At 38.1% G+C, this 21,171-nt stretch overlaps 1 protein-coding gene across 1 annotated transcript in view; it reads left to right on the forward strand.

Moving 5' to 3' along the window:
• Positions 1-21,171, forward strand: part of PTPN12 (protein tyrosine phosphatase non-receptor type 12) — a 97,739-nt gene that overhangs the window by 46,003 nt on the left and 30,565 nt on the right. Inside the window, exons 4-11 of the mRNA XM_070071196.2 lie at positions 1,547-1,642; positions 3,249-3,287; positions 6,971-7,042; positions 10,026-10,085; positions 11,735-11,877; positions 15,374-15,440; positions 17,094-17,171; positions 17,298-17,396. Of these exons, the coding sequence (XP_069927297.1) occupies positions 1,547-1,642; positions 3,249-3,287; positions 6,971-7,042; positions 10,026-10,085; positions 11,735-11,877; positions 15,374-15,440; positions 17,094-17,171; positions 17,298-17,396 (654 nt within the window). The remainder of the gene's footprint in view (positions 1-1,546; positions 1,643-3,248; positions 3,288-6,970; positions 7,043-10,025; positions 10,086-11,734; positions 11,878-15,373; positions 15,441-17,093; positions 17,172-17,297; positions 17,397-21,171) is intronic.

Raw genomic sequence — 21,171 nt, forward strand, 5'->3', positions numbered from 1 at the left:
TTCGAGTCCCACCTGCTCACTTCTTCTGAATTACCCTGTCACTCTGCCTTTCAAATAAATTAAATCTTTTTTTAAAAAAGGGGGGTGGGGCTCAAAGCATGAGAGGGGTGTGTTCCCTGACAACTGCTAATCAACAGGAACTGGATCTCACTGCTGAACAGAGAACTTAGCATTTATTTCCAGACATCTTACTCCCCATATGTCTGGTATTGAACTGGAATGTTCTTATTAAGAAAACTGACAGGACTGGCACTGTTGCATAGTAGGTTAAGCATCTGCCCGGGTTGCCAGCATCCCATATGGGTACCAGTGCAAGTCCTGGCTGTTCCACTTCTGATCCAGCTCCCTGCTGATGGCCTGAGAAAGCAGTAGAAGATGGTCCAGGTGCTTGGACCCCTACACCTGTGTGGGAGACCTGGAAGAAGCTCCTAACTCCTGGCTTAAACCTTACCCAGCCCTGGCCATTGCGGCCATGTGTCAGGGTAAACCACCAGATGAAAGACCTCTCTCTGTCACTCCCTTTCTCTCTGTAACTCTGCCTTTCAAATAGATAAAAATAAATCTTTAAAAATAAAGTCAAGGCCGGCGCCGCGGCTCACTAGGCTAATCCTCCGCCTAGCGGCACCGGCACACCGGGTTCTAGTTCTAGTCCCGGTCGGGGCGCCGGATTCTGTCCCGGTTGCCCCTCTTCCAGGCCAGCTCTCTGCTGTGGCCAGAGAGTGCAGTGGAGGATGGCCCAGGTGCTTGGGCCCTGCACCCCATGGGAGACCAGGAAAAGCACCTGGCTCCTGGCTCCTGCCATTGGATCAGCGCGGTGCGCCGGCCACAGCGCGCCGGCCGCAGCGGCCATTGGAGGGTGAACCAACGGCAAAGGAAGACCTTTCTCTCTGTCTCTCTCTCTCACTGTCCACTCTGCCTGTCAAAAAATAAATAAATAAATAAATGAAAAAAAGTCAAAATGTGTGCTTACATTTCTGCTACAGTTAGCTTGTTGACTAGGTATTGGGGATTTTGTATTAAATTCCTAGGCAAATAATAATCATTGATTACTATAAAGCTGTCTTTTTTACCAATTCCGCATACCGTGTCTAATAAACACACAGAAGTTAAAATGAATTGAATATATTTTGTCATGCTTTTGACTATTAAAAAGTATTAGAAATGCTTTTTTAAAAAAAAAAAAAAGGTATATTTGAAAGAGGGGAAGAGAGAGAAACTGACTGCTGATTCATTCCCCAAATAGCCATAATGACCAAGGGTTGAGCCAGGCCAAAGCCAGGAGCCTACTAGCTTCATCTGAGTCTCCCACATGGGTGGCAAACACTAGGACCATCTTCTGCTTTTCCCAGGCCATTCCAGGGAGTTGGATCAAAAGTGGAGCAGCTGCGATGTCAACCAGGCGGCGTCATTACCTGCTATACTATGGTGCTAGCCCCAGAAATGCATTAGATGAAACAATAATAGTACCAATAAAATTTGATGTCTTTAAGTAATGAAATATTTTTATAATCATAATAAATGTGAAATTTGCTTTTAATCATTTTAGGGTGTCTATGGGCCGAAAGCATATGTGGCAACTCAAGGACCTTTAGCAAATACAGTAATAGATTTTTGGAGGATGATATGGGAGTACAATGTTGTAGTAAGTAATTTATTTTTTATAATATGTCTTAAGTATTATGTGTAGTGACAAGACATTTTACATGAATAGGAAATGAGAACTTTTTAGCTATAAGATGTGTTAAATTATAAAAGGGTGTGATAATTTAAGTTATTAACTATCAAGTCAAATACAAAATAACTTACAGAAGGCATAAAATGATTCATATTTTCATAGGTCAGTATAATCCTTGATAGTACAGTCATGTTCTTAATTAGAGGCCCATTTTAGTCCTTCTTCCCAGCAAAAATATATCTAAGCACATAACTGTAAATTGTTAAATAAAGTGTAAGAGGATTTGCAGACAGCCCCGGTCACCCTTGCCTGCTGAAGCCCATTCAGTTAGAAGTGTGTCAGGCCATTGGCATTTTAGTTCCCCTGTGTTCTGTTGGGTGAAGGGAATTGGTGTGCTCTTAGGTTTGGAAGCTGGGAAATAAACGAGGATTCTGCAGAGAGCCACCTTGCACTACTGTTTATAATGCTGTTTGCTCTGGTGATGATTTCGATTGTGTAGATGTGGCAAATCAGTAATATAGTTGACATTCTTTATAAAGGGCCTTCCCTATAGAATTATAATAATTCTAAAGCTTTGGCATCCCTTGTTAGTCTTTGAAAGATTAGTAAAACAAGAAAGAATTTCAAGTCCTTAGGATTTGCTGTTATTTTATTTTAAAACTAGACTTAACTTGGAAATTGAGGAAAGGGCATAAAAAAACTTTTTGGGTGATAGGAACGTTCTTTTTCTGGTAGGGTTTGGGTTGCATGAATGTATATATTTGATAAAACATGGAGAATGTTCACTTAGGGTCTGTGCATTTTATCCGATGTAAAATTTACCTCAAGGAAAAAGTATATGTACAATATAAAAATTACAGAGTTTCAGGTAATTATATATGGGCTGAAGTATTTAGGGGAAAATATTCTGATGTCTGCAGTTGACTTTGAAATGCATTTTTTAATAAGATGGATTGAGAGAGGGATAGATACGTGATAAAACAATTATAGTGAAATGTTAATAGTAGAATGTAGGTGATAAACTCTAGTGTTTACTGTAAAGTTTTGTTACAAGTTTGAAAGTTTACATTATAAGATGTTGAGGAAGAAAACATTTTAAAGATCATTTATTTACTGAAAGAGTTATAGGGGGAGACAGAAAGAGGGATCTTCTATTCCCTGGTTCACTCCTTCGTGAACTATTCTCAGAGCCAGGCTGGAGTCAGGAGTCAGGAGCTTGTTCTCCACCTCCCACATGGTTGGTAGGGGCCCAAGCACTTGATCTGGTGCCCAATTAGATCCTGGCATCACAGGCAGCAGCTTTACCTGCTGTGCCACAATGCCTGCCCCAATCTGAGCCTATTTTATTTGGTGATGTATAAGTAGCCCTTGTTTGGAAGGTATAATTTTAATTGTTTCTTAACTCCTGGCTAATATTAAATGTTAATATTGAAACTACTTTTTTATACAAGTCAACTGTACTTTTCGCTCAAAGTAAAAAGTAGTTCTTGAAATTTGTCTTTCATTTTAAAATGTAAATTTGTGTTTAACTGATACCTTCTTCATTCTACTCATCACCTTACTTATTTTTTAGATCATTGTAATGGCTTGTCGAGAATTTGAGATGGGAAGGGTATGTATCTTGTTAAATGCTTAAAATAACTTAATTATTTCATATTTTATTATTTCATTTCTGGGTTAATTAATCCCAGTCTTTATTATGATTGCTGTCATTATAGTCTGGTCTCAAGTAAAGTAGTTACTTTTTTTTTCCCTAAGATTTTTAAAAAATGTATTTATTTGAGAGGTAAGAGTTACAGACAGAGAGAGGGAGAGACAGAGAAAAAGGTCTTCCATCTGCTGATTCACTTCCCAAATGACTGCAATGGCTGGAACTGGGCCAATCTGAAGCTAGGAGCCAGGAGCTTCTTCCAGGTCTCCCATCTGGATGCAGGAGCCCAAAGATTTGGGCCGTCTTCTTTTGCTTTCCCAGGCCATAGCAGAGAGCTGGATCAGAAGTGGAGCAGCTGGGACTCTGGCGGCCATATGGGATGCTGGCACTGCAGGCGATGGTGTCTTTACCCGCTAGGCCACAACGCCGGCCCCCAGAAATTCTTAGTATGTTTTTGTAATGTTGGTATTTCTATGTTATATACAAATTAAATTAAATTCAAAACCATTGTGATGTCCGAAAGCAGCAATTCTTAATTCCTCATTGTAGGAAGTCATAATACGTTTAAAGAACTGTTATTTGGCCGGCACCGCGGCTCACTAGGCTAATTCTCTGCCTTGCAGCGCCGGCATACCAGGTTCTAGTTCCGGTCGGGGTGTCGGATTCTGTCCCAGTTGCCCCTCTTCCAGGCCAGCTCTCTGCTGTGGCCAGGGGGTGCAGTGGAGGATGGCCCGAGTACTTGGGCCCTGCACCCGCATGGGAGACCAGGAGAAGCACCTGGCTCCTGCCTTTGGATCAGCGCGGTGCGCTGGCCGCAGCGCGGCGGCCCTTGGAGGGTGAACCAACGGCAAAGGAAGACCTTTCTCTCTGTCTGTCTCTCTCTCACTGTCCACTCTGCCTGTCAAAAAATTAAAAAATATATATATAAAGACTGGAAAATTATTAAGTAATCATATTATCTGTTGAAGCATTGTCAATATGAGCTTTAGCACTATTATTCCTAATTGATTCTATTATAAAATTTAAACTTTACTCTCCTAATGTTTATAAATTACTGTTAAGGTTTAGGATTTATTTCTTTTATTGTTCTATTAATAAATTCACATTGTTTCAGTAGTATTACTTGATTAAAAATTAAATTTTGCATGTAAAATTTTTTAAAGCTCAAGGTTTTGTGATTCATAGCATTTTAATAGTAAAACTTCATTTTTTAAGTATTTATTTATTTGAAAGGCAGAGTTACAGAGGAGTAGGGTGGGAGGAAAGAGACTGCGGCTTAACCTGCTACGCCACAATGGTGGCCCCATAAACTTATCTTTTAGTTTCATTTTTCATAAACAATAATGTCCCCTTTAACAGTACTTAACATAGTTTTTGGCATCAGTTGTTCCTTATTTTATGCCTAGAACTGGTACAGAAATATTAATATAATCCTTATTAAGCTACTCATGAATGAGGACCCTGCTATTCATGTCTTTCAATTCCTTTTTTTTTTTTTTTTTTTTTAAGATTTTATTTATTCACTTGAGAGGCAGACAGAAAAATCTCCAAGTGGCCAAAATGGTCAGAGTTGGGCCAATCCAAAACCAGGAGCCGAGAGCTTCCAGGTCTCCCACGTGGATGCCAGGGCCCAAGCACTTGAGCCATCTTCCACTGGTCTCCCAGGCTATAAACAGGATCAGAAGAGCGGCTGGGACATGAACCAATGCCCATGTCGGGTACTGGTGCCTCAGATGGAGGCTTAGCCCACTACGCTGGCCCCTGCCTTCAATTCTTCAGTAAATTAGTCTTCTATAATTTGATATCTGTCTCAAAATATTAAAACTTTATTGGGTAGAAAGCAAAAAAATAAAAATAAGCCCTCAAAAATAATATGATTTTATTATTTCTATAAACTTCTTCCAAAAAATGAGGTTGAGCAAGACCTATGGTTTTCAAGCTCTAAAACACGTTTTGTATTTATTCAAGCAAACAAGACGATTCTACTTGTTGCCTTGTGAGCATTAGATATATTGAGTTTGTTCCAACCTATAGGTAATAACTCTACTGTAATTGGAACTATGAAAATGCAGGTAGAAACCCATGAACTGGGGGCTGGCGCTGTGGCATAGCAGGTAAAGCTGCTGCCTGCAGTGCCGGCATCCTATATGAGTGCCGGTTCTAGTCCTGGCTGCTCCACTTCCGATCCAGCTCTCTGCTATGGCCTGGGAAGGCAGTAGACGATGGCCCAAGTCCTTGGGCCCCTGTACCCGCATGGGGGACCCAGAAGAAGCTCTTGACTCCTGGCTCCTGGCTTCAGCTCCAGCTCCAGCTGTTGTGGCCAATCAGAGAGTGAACCAGCGGAATGGAAGACTTCTTTCTCTGTGTAACTTTGACTTTCAAATAAATAAATAAATAAATCTTTTTTAAACAATCCATGAACTGACAAATTCACACTTAACAGCTTCTATTATTGGTTCTTGTTAAAACAATCATTTCTTAACATTTGAGTCACTGTATCAAGTTGGGTTTTTCATTTAGTTCCCCAGTTTTCTAAAATGATGGTTGTTAATGGTAGAAACAAAAATAAATTGAGCGTTCTATTTCTTTACCTGTTTAAAATGTAAAGCTAAGAGGGAAACCGATTATTCTTTCTGTAATCTCAAATAAAAGTGTGTAGTTAAAATAATACATTGTGTCATATAAGGTTTTTACTACAAATAGAACATTTGAAACACACTCTTATTTAGAATATGCAACAACACTGTAAGAATAGGATTATTGTTTTCATTTTTACAGGTAAAGAAATAAAAGGTAATTAAAATAGTAAAGTTATTTCCTGAAAAATTCCTCTGATACCAAGTAAAATGCTCTTTCTAGGATACTGCATGTTTTGTACTTGGTGAGAATGTAGCCAGATATTACACAGATTGCCATATTACAATCATTGAAACTTGCTTGGCAACTCTTTATGCTAAGTGGATTTCCTTGTGCTAGATATGTGTATATATATACATATATTTTTTTTTCTTTTTTGACAGGCAGAGTGGACAGTGAGAGAGAGAGAGACAGAGAGAAAGGTCTTCCTTTTGCCATTGGTTCACCCTCCAATGGCCGCTGTGGCCGGTGCACCGCGCTGATCCGAAGCCAGGAGCCAGGTGCTTCTCCTGGTCTCCCATGCAGGTGCAGGGCCCAAGGACTTGGGCCATCCTCCACTGCACTGCCAGGCCACAGCAGAGAGCTGGCCTGGAAGAGAGGCAACCAGGACAGAATCCGGTGCCCCGACCGGGACTAGAACCCGGTGTGCTGGCGCCGCAGGCGGAGGATTAGCCTATTGAGCCACGGCGCCGGCTAGATGTATATTTTTTTTTAAAGTAGTTTTCAAAAGGAAGATCTTTGGTCTGCTCTGTGGACTAGGCAAGGAACAATGAATGGTTTATATACTTAGTGCTAATTAGACTGTTAGGACTATTCTTGGAGTGGACTTAGTAACCTGCCTTTAACAGTAGTTGGGTAAGTCTAAGTTCTCCCAGCTCCTTGCCTGCTAATGTCAGTTTTTCTGTTTTGGGGAAAGAGTACTGAGCTGATCCCTGGGACACAAAATATTTGTAAATGTGTGAGAAAAACCACATATGCATTGCTTACTAACTTTTTTTTTATTACAGAAAAAATGTGAACGCTATTGGCCATTGTATGGAGAAGACCCTATAACATTTGCACCATTTAAAATTTCTTGTGTAAGTACCTATTTTTATATACATTATTTGAATGGAAAATTGGCAATGGTAGACTTACAAATAATTAAATTGTAATGTGGTGTGAACCTAGGTTTATTTAAGCCAAGCAGTCAGTGCTTCCGTGGAAACATATACTTACTTACTATAAACAAATATTAACAATGTTTGCTTTTAGACGTTTTAAATTTAGAAGCTTTAGGTAGGTGTTGGGTACAGCAGTTAAGACACTTCTTGGGACACCTGTATGCCACGTTGAAGTGCCTGGATTTAGGTCCTAGCTCTAGCCACAAGTGCAGCTTCCTGCTGTTACACACCTCAGGAAGTAGCCCATGCTAGGCTCCCTGTCACCCATATGGGAGATATGGATTGTGTTCATTGCTCCCAGATATTTGGGGATGGAGTCAGTGTCTCTGTGTCTCAAATAAATATACTTTTAAGAAAACTTTTTTTTATAAAAAAGCACAATTGACATTTTGAGATTTGATTATTGTTTATAACCCTTGTCTGTACTCTTGAGAAACAGTGGTTTTTCTGTTTACTACTTGTTTGATTAAGCTATTTTTATAAGTGCAATGTGATTTTTGTAATGTTAGCTTGTAACTCACAGTTGAACTTTGTGGATTTATATTCAATCAATGCTCTGAAGTCCTGGCTAACGTTAACTGTCAGTTAAGTGCCAAAGTTTTTTAAAACGCTGCGTGTTTCATATTTGGAAAGTATAATAACCAATAATTACCACACTGTCTAGTTTAGTATGGGAGTACCTCCCCTCCTTATCAGTCACATTGATCCAGAAAGTATTATACAATGTTGGATCCCTGGACTACCCAGGAAACCTAGTTCTGTACAATGTGATTATATTGAACATTCATAAGTTTGAATGCAGTAAGAGAACTATACTAAATGTCCCAATTCAAGTGAAAACATAGTGTGTAACATTCAACAACAAAACAGCTTGAAATTCTGAACACTAGAAAATCAGGGGATCGGCGCTGTGACGTAGTGGGTAAAGCTGCTGCCTGCAGTGCTGGCATCCAATATGGGCACTGGTTCGAGACCTGGCTGCTCCACTTCCGATCCAGCTCTCTGCTATGGCCTGGGAAAGCAATAGAAGATGGCCCAAGTCCTTGGGCCCCTGTACCTGCGTGGGAGACCTGGAGGAAGCTCCTGGCTCCTGGCTCCTGGCTTAGGATCAGCGTAGCTCCAGCCATTGCAGCCAATTTGGGAGTGAACCAGCAGATGGAAGACTTTTCTCTCTCACTCTCTCTCTGCCTTTCCTTATCTCTCTATGTAAATCTGACTTTCAAGTAAAATAAATAAATCTTTAAAAAAAATCAGGAGTAATTAACAACTTAGAATAATGAATAGAGAAAAGACAAATCATTTATAATGAAAAAGATGAATTGATTTTAGGGGATATTTTTTCATTTGATCTAAAAGATAATTTTTAAAAGTCATTGATTGAGAGGTTTGTTCTGATTAGTAATAGCTTATTTGACTTGTCAATATCATGATTGGTCCATGCTGAAGAAGCACAGTTTTTCTTTAACAATTTCAAAATGAAAAGTATTTTATATCATTGTTTCAGATAACTCAGGACTTGTTATCCTTGATTATAATGCAAATAAAAATTAATTTATAAATAGAAAGCACATTAGTAAACACAGTCATAGTGAATGAGTTGACTCCTTGGAAATCAGAGTTTCTGAGACTGAGAAATGAGTTTTTTCTGGAGGTCTTTTTGTAAGGGGGTGGAGGAAGAGGTAAAGTGGTAGTGAAAGGGGAAGGACTGGCTAGCAAGTGCTCAGTGTCCTGTTGCTGCATGTAACCACGTCGCCTGGATATTGGCACACTTGCTGTGTGTCAGATCTAGCCCTGTTTCATAAGTAAAGTTTTACTGGCGCACAATCATCTCTGTTAATTTATACGTCTATCATAACAACAACAAAGTTGAGATGAAAGACTTTATGGCCCAAAAAGCCCAAAGTATTTGCTGTCTGGTCCTTTACAAAAAAAGTTGTCTTAGCTCAGTCTTCACATCCATATTCCTTTTTGATAAAAGTAAAAACTTACATGTTTTTTGGAAAGTTTTTGTTGTTGTTGTTGTTTTCTTTTTTTAGAGATGTATTTTATCTATTTGAAAGAGTTACAGGGAGAGATAGAGACAGAGAGAAGTCTTCCATCTGCTGGCTCACTCCTCAAGTGGCTGCAACAGCCAGAGCTAAGCTGATCCAAAGCTAGAAGCTTCCTCACATTCTCCTATGAAGGTGCAGGGGCCCAAGGACTTGGGCCATCCTCCTATGCTTTTCCAGGCATATTAGCAGGAGCTGCATTGGAAGTGGAGCAACCAGGACTTGAACTGATGCCCATATGGGATGCCGGCACTGCAGGCTGGGGCTTGAACCAGCTGCACCACAGTGCTGACCCCTATTTGGAAAGATGAAAGTAAATTACTGTAGTTTTAAAAACTTAAAATGAATAATTGTAAGTATCTGTTTTATTGATAATGCACACTCTTGCTCTGTCTTGAAAGTCACTATCCTAAACTGTCTGTGGTTTAACTGATAAGGCAAAAAATAATATGCTTGGTGGCAACTGATGTAGAGGCTTCATTATAATACCTCAGATGACTGGCTTTTAGAATGATTAAATTATCAGCTGTGGTGTCGTGTTTTGGGATTTTCTTCCTCCTTCCTTTCCCAGTTGCTATCCAAATAATTCAGAGTTGATTGTTAGAGAAAATCAAATCCTATGGAAAGATAAAGTGATTAAATGTGAGATACAGTGGTAGGTACTGAGTGAGTGACTGTGGTATTTCTGTTACGGGATTGTGGGGATGATTACTACATAGCAAATGTCTTCATCAGTTTTGTAAAATTATAAATACAACTTAGATAAGTGAATTGATGGCTTTTAGAATTATTTTGTTTTTGTTTTGGTATGTATATATTTTTACTGATTCTCAGATCTTTCTCAATTTTAGGAAGATGAACAAGCAAGAACAGATTATTTCATTAGGACACTCTTACTTGAATTTCAGAATGTAAGTACTTTCCATTAAAGATAATCTCTTAAGGATACTTTCCAAATAGGAGATTATATATGAATAGCATACTATTTACATAGTTAAGAAAGCTTGGTAGTTCTTTAAGTAATGTAAAATACTGAAGAAGAAAATCACAGTGTATATTTTACGTAGTATGTTGAGCCTTATGCTTATCAAATTATGTAATAAAATAATTAAAATTTTAACTTAGAACAACATTCCTAAATTAAATTTGTTGTATTTAAAATAATTAGGCTTTCTTTGACACAATAAAGCAGGTTACAGTGTTTATATAATGATTACCCACTTTGACTAGTTTATGGATTTTTAGAAAGTTAACCATCAACATTTAGATACATGTTTTAACTTGAAGCCCTTGATTTCATTATGTCAGAACTGTATAAAATGATAGTTTCTCCAGAAAAGAATAAAAAATCTGATGGACATTAGAAAATACTTATCCTCATTGCTCTGTTTTTATCATAATTTTTAAACCATAATAAGTAGTTTAGTATGGCTGTGAAGTACATCCCTCTTCCCAACTCATGCATTCACACTTAAGGCCTCCTGTCCTGTTTATGTGTGTCCTCCCACCTGGCTTTACTATTTGGCTCCCTCTAGATGCATCACTTATTATACTTTGCTGCTATTTTTAAATCTATAGTAGTAAGGATGAGTATCTTAATGAATTTCTATAGTGTATCAGGTACCTCAATCCTCTTAACTTTGTAACAGTAGATATTATTATCTACATCGTATATAATCTTGTTACCTAACAAGACAAAGGCTTTGAAAAGATAAATAGCTTACCTAAAACTACTAATCAAATGGCAGGAAAATATTTGAGTAACTTTGCTTAAATCTCAAGCCCAATTCTTTCTGTTCAACACCTAGAATAACTGTTCTGAGAACAATTTTTACATCAGAATTCCCTTATATTCTTATCCGAAAGAGCTTTTGTTTATACAGGTTATATCTTTTAATATTTACTGGGATTAAAACTGAGAAATTTTTTAAAAACATGAAAACAAGCATATATTCCATTAGCTATTGAAGAAAAAAAGCAAATAACATGTTAGCATTTTTCTCAAAATAGTTTAGAACTCATGGCCACCCACCAGAAAGGGTTCCTAGACTATATTTCAAGAACTGCCGATCCATAGTAAGACAAATGGATTGAGGTTGGACAGATGTGCTTCTTTCTCTGTTTAATATTTACTTAGTCTTCTAATTACAGTATATTCTAACACAGTACTCATAGTATATTACTCACCAAGTTTAATAGTGTGTATTTAGTTAAATGGCGTATTGACAGTTAATGTTTACATTCTGAAGTTAAGGCCGCCTGGGTAAGATCCCACATTTGTCGCTTCTGTGATACTTTCAGCAAGTTGTTTCATCTTTCTGTCTCAATTTCCTTAACCCTGAAATGAGAATAGAATTAACAGTACCTTCCTTATGAGAATTGAATAAATTATTGCATATGACCTCCTTAAATAGGTAGTCAATATATGCAGGCTGTTATTGTTTTTAATGTGGTGCTTAGTACCTAACCAGATGTCTTAGATAAGTCAGTTAAGTGTGATATAAAGCTTTAAAATTGGCAAATATATTTTCATAACTGTTGGATTTCCATTTTTTTAAAGGAGTCTCGGAGGCTGTATCAGTTTCATTATGTAAACTGGCCAGACCATGATGTTCCTTCATCATTTGATTCTATTCTAGACATGATAAGCTTAATGAGGAAGTATCAAGAACATGAAGATGTGCCCATTTGCATTCATTGCAGGTATAAGTTTCCCAAACATTCAAATATAGTAGTTTTTTTTAAGTTTGATGTTGGTTTTATTTCTGCATTAATATAATGAATCCTGAATTTCTTCTATACGGTATGGGTCTGAGGCCTGTAATCTCATGGCTGATTATTTAAATGTTACATTAAAATGTAAGATCATCTATTTGAAAATGGTGGGATGCTTACTAATTAAAGCATGTAGTCTAATCAGTATCCATTATACCCTGCTTTTTAAAGTCAATACTGTAATATTTAGATTAACTAAGAAAGACAAAAGTACACAATAGAATTTTTTGTGGATAGATCAGTTTACCTCAAACAGTGGCCAAGCAAGTTTCATGTCTCATAAACATTGGTATGGGTTTTCTTATGTATATGGATGTACATACTTAAGATCTTAGTTGATCTAAAGTACCATCAGTTCTAAGACATACTAATGTTTTATATACACTAAGAATGAAATTGTCTGCCAATTAAAACAGAAATAGGTTGCTTGTAAGAAGCCATTAGTGATGATATAGATACTAATTTCAGAAATGTCATAATGTAGGTTTATTTTTTATTTATTTATTTTTAAGGGCGTTGTTGTTTTTTTGGTTTTTTGTTTCTTTGTTTTTCTTTTTTTTTTCTTTTCTTTTCTTTTCTTTTCTTTTCTTTTTTTTTTTTTTTTGACAGGCAGAGTTAGTAGACAGTGAAAGAGAGAGAGACAGAGAGAAAGATCTTCCTTTTTCCATTGGTTCACTCCCCAAGTGGCTGAAACGGCCAGTGCGCTGCACCAATCCGAAGCCAGGAGCCAGGTGCTTCCTCCTGGTCTCCCATGTGGGTGGATGCAGGGCCCAAGCACCTGGGCCATCCTCCACTGCACTCCTGGGCCACAGCAGAGAGCTGGACTAGAAGAGGAGCAACTGGGACAGAATCCGGTGCCCCAGCTGGGACTAGAACCTGGGGTACTGGCAGCGCAGGTGGAGGATTAGCCAAGTGAGCCGCGGCGCCAGCCCATAATGTAGGTTTAAAAAAGTATGTTTTAATGAACTCACAAGTGTAGGAAGTATGCTGCATGAGAGGCAAGTTTTTCGCTAACACCAGGGTCCCTTGCCCAATGTGTGGAGTTAGATAGTGACCCTTGCTGCAAGTACGATGAAAAAAGTATGTTTTAGAACTGATGAAAAACTCAGTACTGTTTCTATTTCTGAGGAACATAAAATGCTCATGTTTATACACTGTCATAGTGAAATTATATAATGTATAAGTTATATATGTCTTACAGAACGATATAAATTATTGATAAACATTTACTAGACATTTTTATTAAATTGTATATGTTACTTCATTATAAGTATTGCCTGGGCCTACATGATTATTTATAAACCTAACATTTAGTATTCACAGCTATGGTTTTTCTCATTGTCTTAATTTTGACATAGAATGTTTTAAATTGTCAGGTAGTCAAACTTGTAAATCTCATACTTAATAGTCCGTGGAGGTGTGCTTAGACAGTTCTTCCCTAGCACAGTATTATATAAAAAAAAAATTTGGTGTACAAATTTTACCTTGAATATGAAGGTCTTAATTAACTCTGACTTCAAGAGGGGGGAAATAGTATATTTGCTTTCATTTATTTTTTTTTTATTATTTTTTTAGTGCTTTTGTCAACTTTTAAAATTTCCTTTCCTCATTTATTTAGTTGAAACACAGAGAGAGCTCCCATCCATTAAGCCACTTTCGAATTGCAAATATATACCAGGCCAAAGCCAGGAGCCAGGAACTCAACCCAGGTCTTTTGTGTAGCAGGAACTCAATGACTTGAGCCATCACACTGCCTCCCAGTGTCTGCATTAACAAGAAGTTAGAGTGAGGAGCCAGAGGCAGGTTTTGAACCCAGGCACTCCAATATAGGATATGAGTGTTTTAAAGAGCCTCTTAACTGCTAGGCCAGATGCCTATACCTGTAGATTTATTTTCTACCAATATATTTTTAATTTATGTGGAATTTTCTTTATAGTTAAGGTATGAGCTAAGAATCCAGCGTTACTCCTTACTGATAACTAACTTTCCCTATACTGTCATTTATTAAATAGTCTACTATTTCCCCTTCAGAGAATCTACCTTTATGTAATAAATACCTCATGTATGCATCTGTTTCTGAACTTGGCTCTTGTTTCTCATTGATTTGGTTGTCTTTGTAATATACTTGCAACTGTCAAATTCTAAATATAAATCATTTAGCCCAAGTAACTCAACTAAGATTCTAAAAATGTTTTATTTTTTTATTTTTTATTTTATTTTATTTTATTTTTTTTATTTTTTGACAGGCAGAGTGGACAGTGAGAGAGAGAGACAGAGAGAAAGGTCTTCCTTTGCCGTTGGTTCACCCTCCAATGGCCGCCGCGGCCGGCGCGCTGCGGCCGGCGCACCGCGCTGATCTGATGGCAGGAGCCAGGAGCCAGGTGCTTTTCCTGGTCTCCCATGGGGTGCAGGGCCCAAGCACATGGGCCATCCTCCACTGCACTCCCTGGCCACAGCAGAGGGCTGGCCTGGAAGAAGGGCAACCGGGACAGAATCCGGCGCCCCGACCGGGACTAGAACCCGGGGTGCCGGCGCCGCTAGGCGGAGGATTAGCCTAGTGAGCCGCGGCGCCGGCCCTAAAAATGTTTTAATACATGGGATTTGCAAGTGTACCAACAGCTAAAAATTAATATTATTGATGTTTATTTTTAAGAGCTTTTAAATATATTAGGTTGTTTATCATGTTCTTTCGTAAGAAATGTTTAGGTTACATGTTAACAAACCACTGATACTTAACAAAAGCTTAAAAATATATATTTAAATACTACATACCTTTTTTTTCTGCCTAGGATTATTTTGGTGATGTTAGTAGCATCTTTTTAATTACTCAGAGATTTTTCATTCCGAAGGTACATGCATATACCTCTCTCTAACATTGAGAATCAGTTGCTTCAAAGTATTTTGTCATGCTTTAAAATAAAAACTATGGTATTTTATTTTACATTCTTCAACTTCCATTACTTCTTCAGGAGATCAGCATTCTCTTTTTTCTTTTGGTGAAATCAATGTGGGTATGCAAGCCTCTTTTTGGGACTTGGAGCATCATTTTTCCTAAACTTGTAGCATAGAGAAATAATGGACTGTTTCCTTCTCTACTCCAAAATACAAGACCCATCTTGAGATTAAAATAAATTTATCTCTGCATAATATTTTTAGTAAGAAATGGTTTTCTGAGGTAGAAATAGACTTCCAAAGTGAGGACTTCTGGATATTCTGTAAGTCACTCCTGGAAGTTCCTTAAGTTTTAGAATGATGTAAATACTAATGTGAAGGATGATGTCTTGTGCACACTTGAAACAGCAGTCTCTTTACTAAATAAGTGTAATTTTATCCAATTTCTTGTATTGTTTCTGAATATTAACATGTTTACCTATAATTCTTTTATACAAAAGTCAAATTCTTTTTTCAAACTTTATGTCCTTAGTGCAGGCTGCGGAAGAACAGGTGCAATTTGTGCCATAGATTATACATGGAATTTACTGAAAGCTGGGGTAAGAAGAATTTTCATGCAGCATTATATCCAATTGATCTATATGATTTTCAGACTTTAAGATTACTTACAGTAAATTGCAACCTGTATTTTGTTTTGTTTGTTACTTTTTCAGAAGTAGTTTACTATGTCAGAAATAAAGATAGAGAAAAAGTATAAATACTGCCATTGCCTTGGGATAGCATACTGGGCAACAGGATGAGTGTCATTCTAGGTGAATACCTGTATTGTGTATGTAAGTCATACACTGATTTTTCTAAATACAGAATTCTTATTGCTTTCTATATTATTTCTAGGTGTAAGTATATTCCTTTCAGTAAGTATTTACTTATTTGAAATACAGAATTACAGAGAGAGGAGACAGAAAGAGAGGTCTTCCTTGGGGCCAGCGCTGTGGTGTACTGGGTAAAGCCACTACCTGCAGTGCTGGCATCCCATATAGGCACCAGTTCAAATACCAGCTGCTCCACTTCCAATCCAGCTCTGCTGTGGCCTGAGAAAGCAGTGGAAGGTGGCCAAAGTCTTTGGGCCCCTGCACCTGCGTGGGAGCCCCAGGCTCCTGGCTTCTGATTTGTGGATCATTTGAGGAATAAACCAGCAGATGGGGAACCTCTCTTTCTCTCTCTCTCTCTCCCTCTCTCTCTGCCTCTGCATCTCTAACTCTGCCTTTCAAATAAATAAATAAATCTTAAAAAAAAAAAAAGAGCGGTCTTCCATGCACCGGTTTACTCCTCAAGTGGTCTGCAGCAGCCAAGGCTGAGCTGATCTGAAGCCAGGAGCCAGGAGCTTCTTCTGGGTCTCCCACATGGGTGTAGGAGCCCAAGCACTTGGACCATTTTCCTCTTCTTTTCCCAGGCACATTGGCAGTGGAGCAGCCGGGACTTGAGCTGGTGCCCATATGGGATGCTGGTGTAGCAATTAGCGGCTTTAGTCGCTACACCACAAAGTTAGATCCTTTATGTAGCTCTTTTAGCTAGTCCTTATATAGCCAGTCCAGGAGACAGTAACCTGTAGGATAAAATTAAACTTTCAATTATGTTTCAGTCTAATTCCAAGTAGCCTTATCTTCTCTCCTCCTTTGAGTATCTTTTTTTTTATTTAAAAAGAAATTTCATTTATATAAAGGGAACAAATTTCATATATGCAGGTATAAGAACATAATGATACTTCTCACCCTCTCTTCCCTCACTCCTTTACTCCCACCCTCCAGCCTCCTTCCTGTCTTATTTTTCTTCTTTTAGACTTGGGCTTTATCCACATCAAAGTCTTGATTTCTCAAATAGAATATATATTCAATCTGCTATGCTGTCAATATCACCTTCACTTTTTATAGAATATCCTTCTTGTAATATCCAGCTAAATTGTCACTCCACATACCATCACAGATAGTCATACAGCCTCTTGATTCCCACTACCTTACAATCATGCTGTGGCTGGTAACTTATTTCTTCACCTGTTTGGCAACAGCCTGACTATTGAGGATCAAGTTTAGCTTTGTATCAATGATGCTATGTACAATCTGAGTCTGTTACATAACAGTGCTCAAAAGATGTTTGCAGTTATCCAGCATGTATATAAGGTTGATAGGAAAAACTGAAGAGTACTTTACTGTTTCCTGGACAGTTGTCCCAAGTTTATATATTCTTTGTTTTAGAAAATACCAGAGGAGTTTAATGTATTTAATTTAATACAAGAAATGAGGACACAAAGGCATTCTGCAGTGCAAACAAAGGTATGGGTTTTTTTTATTTTTTATTTATTATTTCAGTTTATTAACTATTTTTATAAATGCTTTCTTGGTTTTGAGGTGTTTCTTTTTAACATTGTTTCCTTTGTTTATCATTCATCTCCCTAATAGGAGCAATATGAGCTTGTTCATAGAGCCATCGCTCAACTGTTTGAAAAACAGCTACAACTATATGAGATTCATGGAGCCCAGAAAATTGCTGACGGAGTGGTAGGTGTTCTTGGCCTGTGATCTTAGGAAACTTTTATGTTGCGCTAAAATGTAATATTTAGCTTTTATTTGTCATCCTGTGTTTTATCTAAATTGAGCGTTTCCATTATGGTTATTCTCGCTAATTAACCTAGGTTTTATTAACTCATTTCCTTCTTGTTTATATCTCTGTTGTGATGGATATTTAATGGCTCCAATACAAATCAAATAATATTCTAAATAAAATGTGGATAGGAAAGAGCATCTTGTTTTAAAAATCATAGCACTCATTATTGTTTCAAATATAAATTACTCTTAAAAATTTACTGTATTGCCTTGCGGCGCTAGCACACTGGGTTCTAGTCCCGGTCGGGGCACCGGATTCTGTCCTGGTTGCACCTCTTCCAGGCCAGCTCTCTGCTGTGGCCCGGGAGTGCAGTGGAGGATGGCCCAAGTGCTTGGGCCCTGCACCCGCATGGGAGACCAGGAAAAAGCACCTGGTTCCTGGCTTCGGATCAGCGCGATGCGCCGGCCACGGCAGCCATTGGAGGGTGAACCAACGGCAAAAGGAAGACTTCTCTCTCTCTCTCTCTCTCTCTCTCTCACTGTCCACTCTGCCTGTCAAAAATAAAAATAAATAAATAAATAAAAAAATTTACTGCATTATGCTCTTCTCTTCTAGCCCACCATGTAAGTAATTGTATCTTGAGTCTGGTTGAATTGATTTTGTTCTTACTCATAATAGTATAACATTTTCTAATTATTTGTGTATTAATTTTTAATTAAGTAGAATTAAAGGATTATAATTAAATACCTTTTGACTTACAGTTTCATCATTTTAAAAGATCTTATTGAATATTCAAAATACTGTATTATAATGTTTCCCATTTCTGCTTTTGTTTTCTCTGGTCTCTTGTTCCCTTTCTTTTTTTCTTTTATAACATTTTTAAAAATTTATTTGAAAGGCAAAGTTTCAAGGAGCGAGAGAAGGAGAGATAGAAAGAGATTTCCTGTCTGCTGATTCACTCTCCTAGTGGCCACAACAGCCAGATCTGGGCCAGGCAAAGGCCAGGAGCCTGAGTGTTTGACGTGTGTCACAGGGGCCCAAGTGTTCAGGCCATCTTCAACTGCTTTCCCAGGCTTCTTAGCAGGGAGCTGAATTGGAAGCAGAGCTGCTGAGCCTTGGCCCATACTCAGATATGGAATGCTGGTATCTCAGGTCGTAGCTTAACCTGCTACACCACCATGCCGACCCCTGTTGTTCCCTGTCAATATATAATAATCGCCTTGTCCCTGAAGATGCTAAGCTATTTTGGGTATAAAATTTCTTTAAATTTTTATTTTTAAACTTATTATAACTATCATATGATAGACAAGTATGAGGAGAAATGACCTAACAAATTTAGAACTTTTGTTTTCCTTTTTCCCCTTTAGTTTTTTTTGTCAATTTTCTGGAATATTTGTTGGAAATTCCTTATTTTTTATGAGAGATTTGTTACCAAATGATCTCAAAGTTTTGTTTTTGTTTTTTAGATTTATTTTATTTATTTGAAAGACAAAGTTACAGGGAGAGGTAGAGACAGAGAGAGAGAGATCTTCCATCTACTGGTTTACTCCCCAAATGGCCACAATGGCTGGAGCTAAGCCATTCCGAAGCCAGGAGCCAGGAGCTTCTTCTAGGTCTCCCATGTGGGTGCAGGGGCCCAAGGACTTGGGCTATCTTCTACTGATTTCCCAGGCCATAGCAGAGAGCTGGATCAGAAATGGAGCAGCCAGGACTCGAACCAGTGCCCATAAGGGATGCTGGCACCTCAGGCGGAGGCTTATTAGCCCACTACACCACAGCACCAACCCCCTGACTATGAATGTGTCTCATGCTCTCTCTCTCTCTCTGTAACTCTTGACTTTCAAATAAATAAGTAAATTTTAAAAACAACAAAAAGATTTATATATAATGAGCACATTCATTCCTTTCATTAACAAGGGAGTTGTTGTGCATCTAGGTGTCATGTTACCAACTCTTCTTCAGTTTAATTAAATCCTGTTACAGCCTGTTCTGAATCTAGCTAAATATTTTATGCTATAAAATAGAATTCTTATGAATTATTTTATATGCTTTTATCTAAATTGAGGTATTTAATATTTTGAAAAGCAAAGTAGACTATATTTCAATTTAAACTTTAAATGACAAATATTTTCATTTTATTCCATAAATGCAGATAAATTTCAAAGTTAAGGATTTTATTTTGGACCATCATTTTCTTTAATGTATAAAAGGGAAAAATTTTCTCACCAGTACATTTTTTAAATATGCAGAAATAAATTTATTTCAGTGTTTAGTGTTGTATTTCTAAAGCTTTTCACTATATTTAAATAATCGTCAGAAAATGTGTGATAAATATTGTATGGTTTTCTCATATCTATTTCCATGATAACTTTTTTTAGTCCATAAATTAATACTTTCTAACTAGCCTGAAATATACACTGGAATTATGATTTTGTCATAGACTATTACTGTCTAATGGATGAGAAATTTATAATTGATTATGAAGCAGGCATTGTAGCATAGTGGGTAAAACTGCTGCCTGCAACTCTGACATCCATATGAGCATCAGTTCATATCATAGCTCCTCCACTTGTGATCCAGCTCCCTGCTATTGGCCCGGGAAAAGCAGTGGAAGATGGCCCAAGTGCTTGGGCCCCTAGAAGAAGCTCCTGGCTCCTGGTTTTGGCCTGGCTCAGCCCTGGCCTTTGTGGCCAACTGGGGAGTGAATGAGCGGATAAAAGATCTCTTTCTCTCTGCAATTCTGACTTTCAAGTAAGTCTTTTTTAAAAGAAAAGAAAGAAATACAAGAGAAGGCCGTTAAAGTTTTTTAAAAATATTTTTCAATGAAATGTTGCAAAAACAAGATACTACATTTTTCAGTTATTTGAGATATTATTTAATCATTAAGAAAACCTTATTTTAGCTGATACCTTTTATTCCTCTCAGCCACATCCTTTATCAGGATTAAATAATGTTGAATAGAAAATAAGCAATCTAAGATTAGAAATATAAAGACTGGGCCGGCGCCACGGCTCACTAGGCTAATCCTCCGCCTTGCGGCGCCGGCACACCAGGTTCTAGTCCTGGTCGGGGCGCTGGATTCTGTCCTGGTTGCCCCTCTTCCAGGTCAGCTCTCTGCTGTGGCCCGGGAGTGCAGTGGAGGATGGCCCAAGTGCTTGGGCCTCTGCACCCCATGGGAGACCAGGTTAAGCACCTGGCTCCTTCCTTTGGATCAGTTCGGCGTGCCAGCCGCAGCGGCCATTGGAGGGTGAACCAATGGCAAAAAGGAAGACCTTTCTCTTGGTCTCTCTCTCTCACTGTCCACTCTGCCTGTCAAAAAAAAAAAAAAAAAAAAAGAAAGAAATACAAGAGAAACATTAATTAAGAGCAGGCAGTTTGGGTTAGGCTGCTATTTGAGATGGCTGCTTCCCATATTGAAATGCCAGTTTGAGGAATAGTTCCTCCACTTTTGATTCTGTTTTCTGTTATTACATCTGGGAAGGCAGAAGATGATGGCCCAAATCACTGGGTCCCTGCCATCTACATGGGAAACCCAGACAGAGTTCTTTGCTCCTGGCTTCAACCTAGCCCAGCCTTAGCTGTTGCAGGCATTTAGGGAGTGAACCAGCATATGGAAGATCTCTGTCACTTTGCCTTTCAAATAAATAAATCTTTTTTAAAAAAGAGAGGAAAAAAAGTTATATGTTGTATGACATAAAATAATACATGTAAGTCATGCACTGTTTAATG

The sequence above is a fragment of the Oryctolagus cuniculus genome, chromosome 3, assembly GCF_051225735.1.
Source record: "Oryctolagus cuniculus isolate XC-2025 breed Fujian yellow rabbit chromosome 3, ASM5122573v1, whole genome shotgun sequence".
NCBI lineage: Eukaryota > Metazoa > Chordata > Mammalia > Lagomorpha > Leporidae > Oryctolagus > Oryctolagus cuniculus.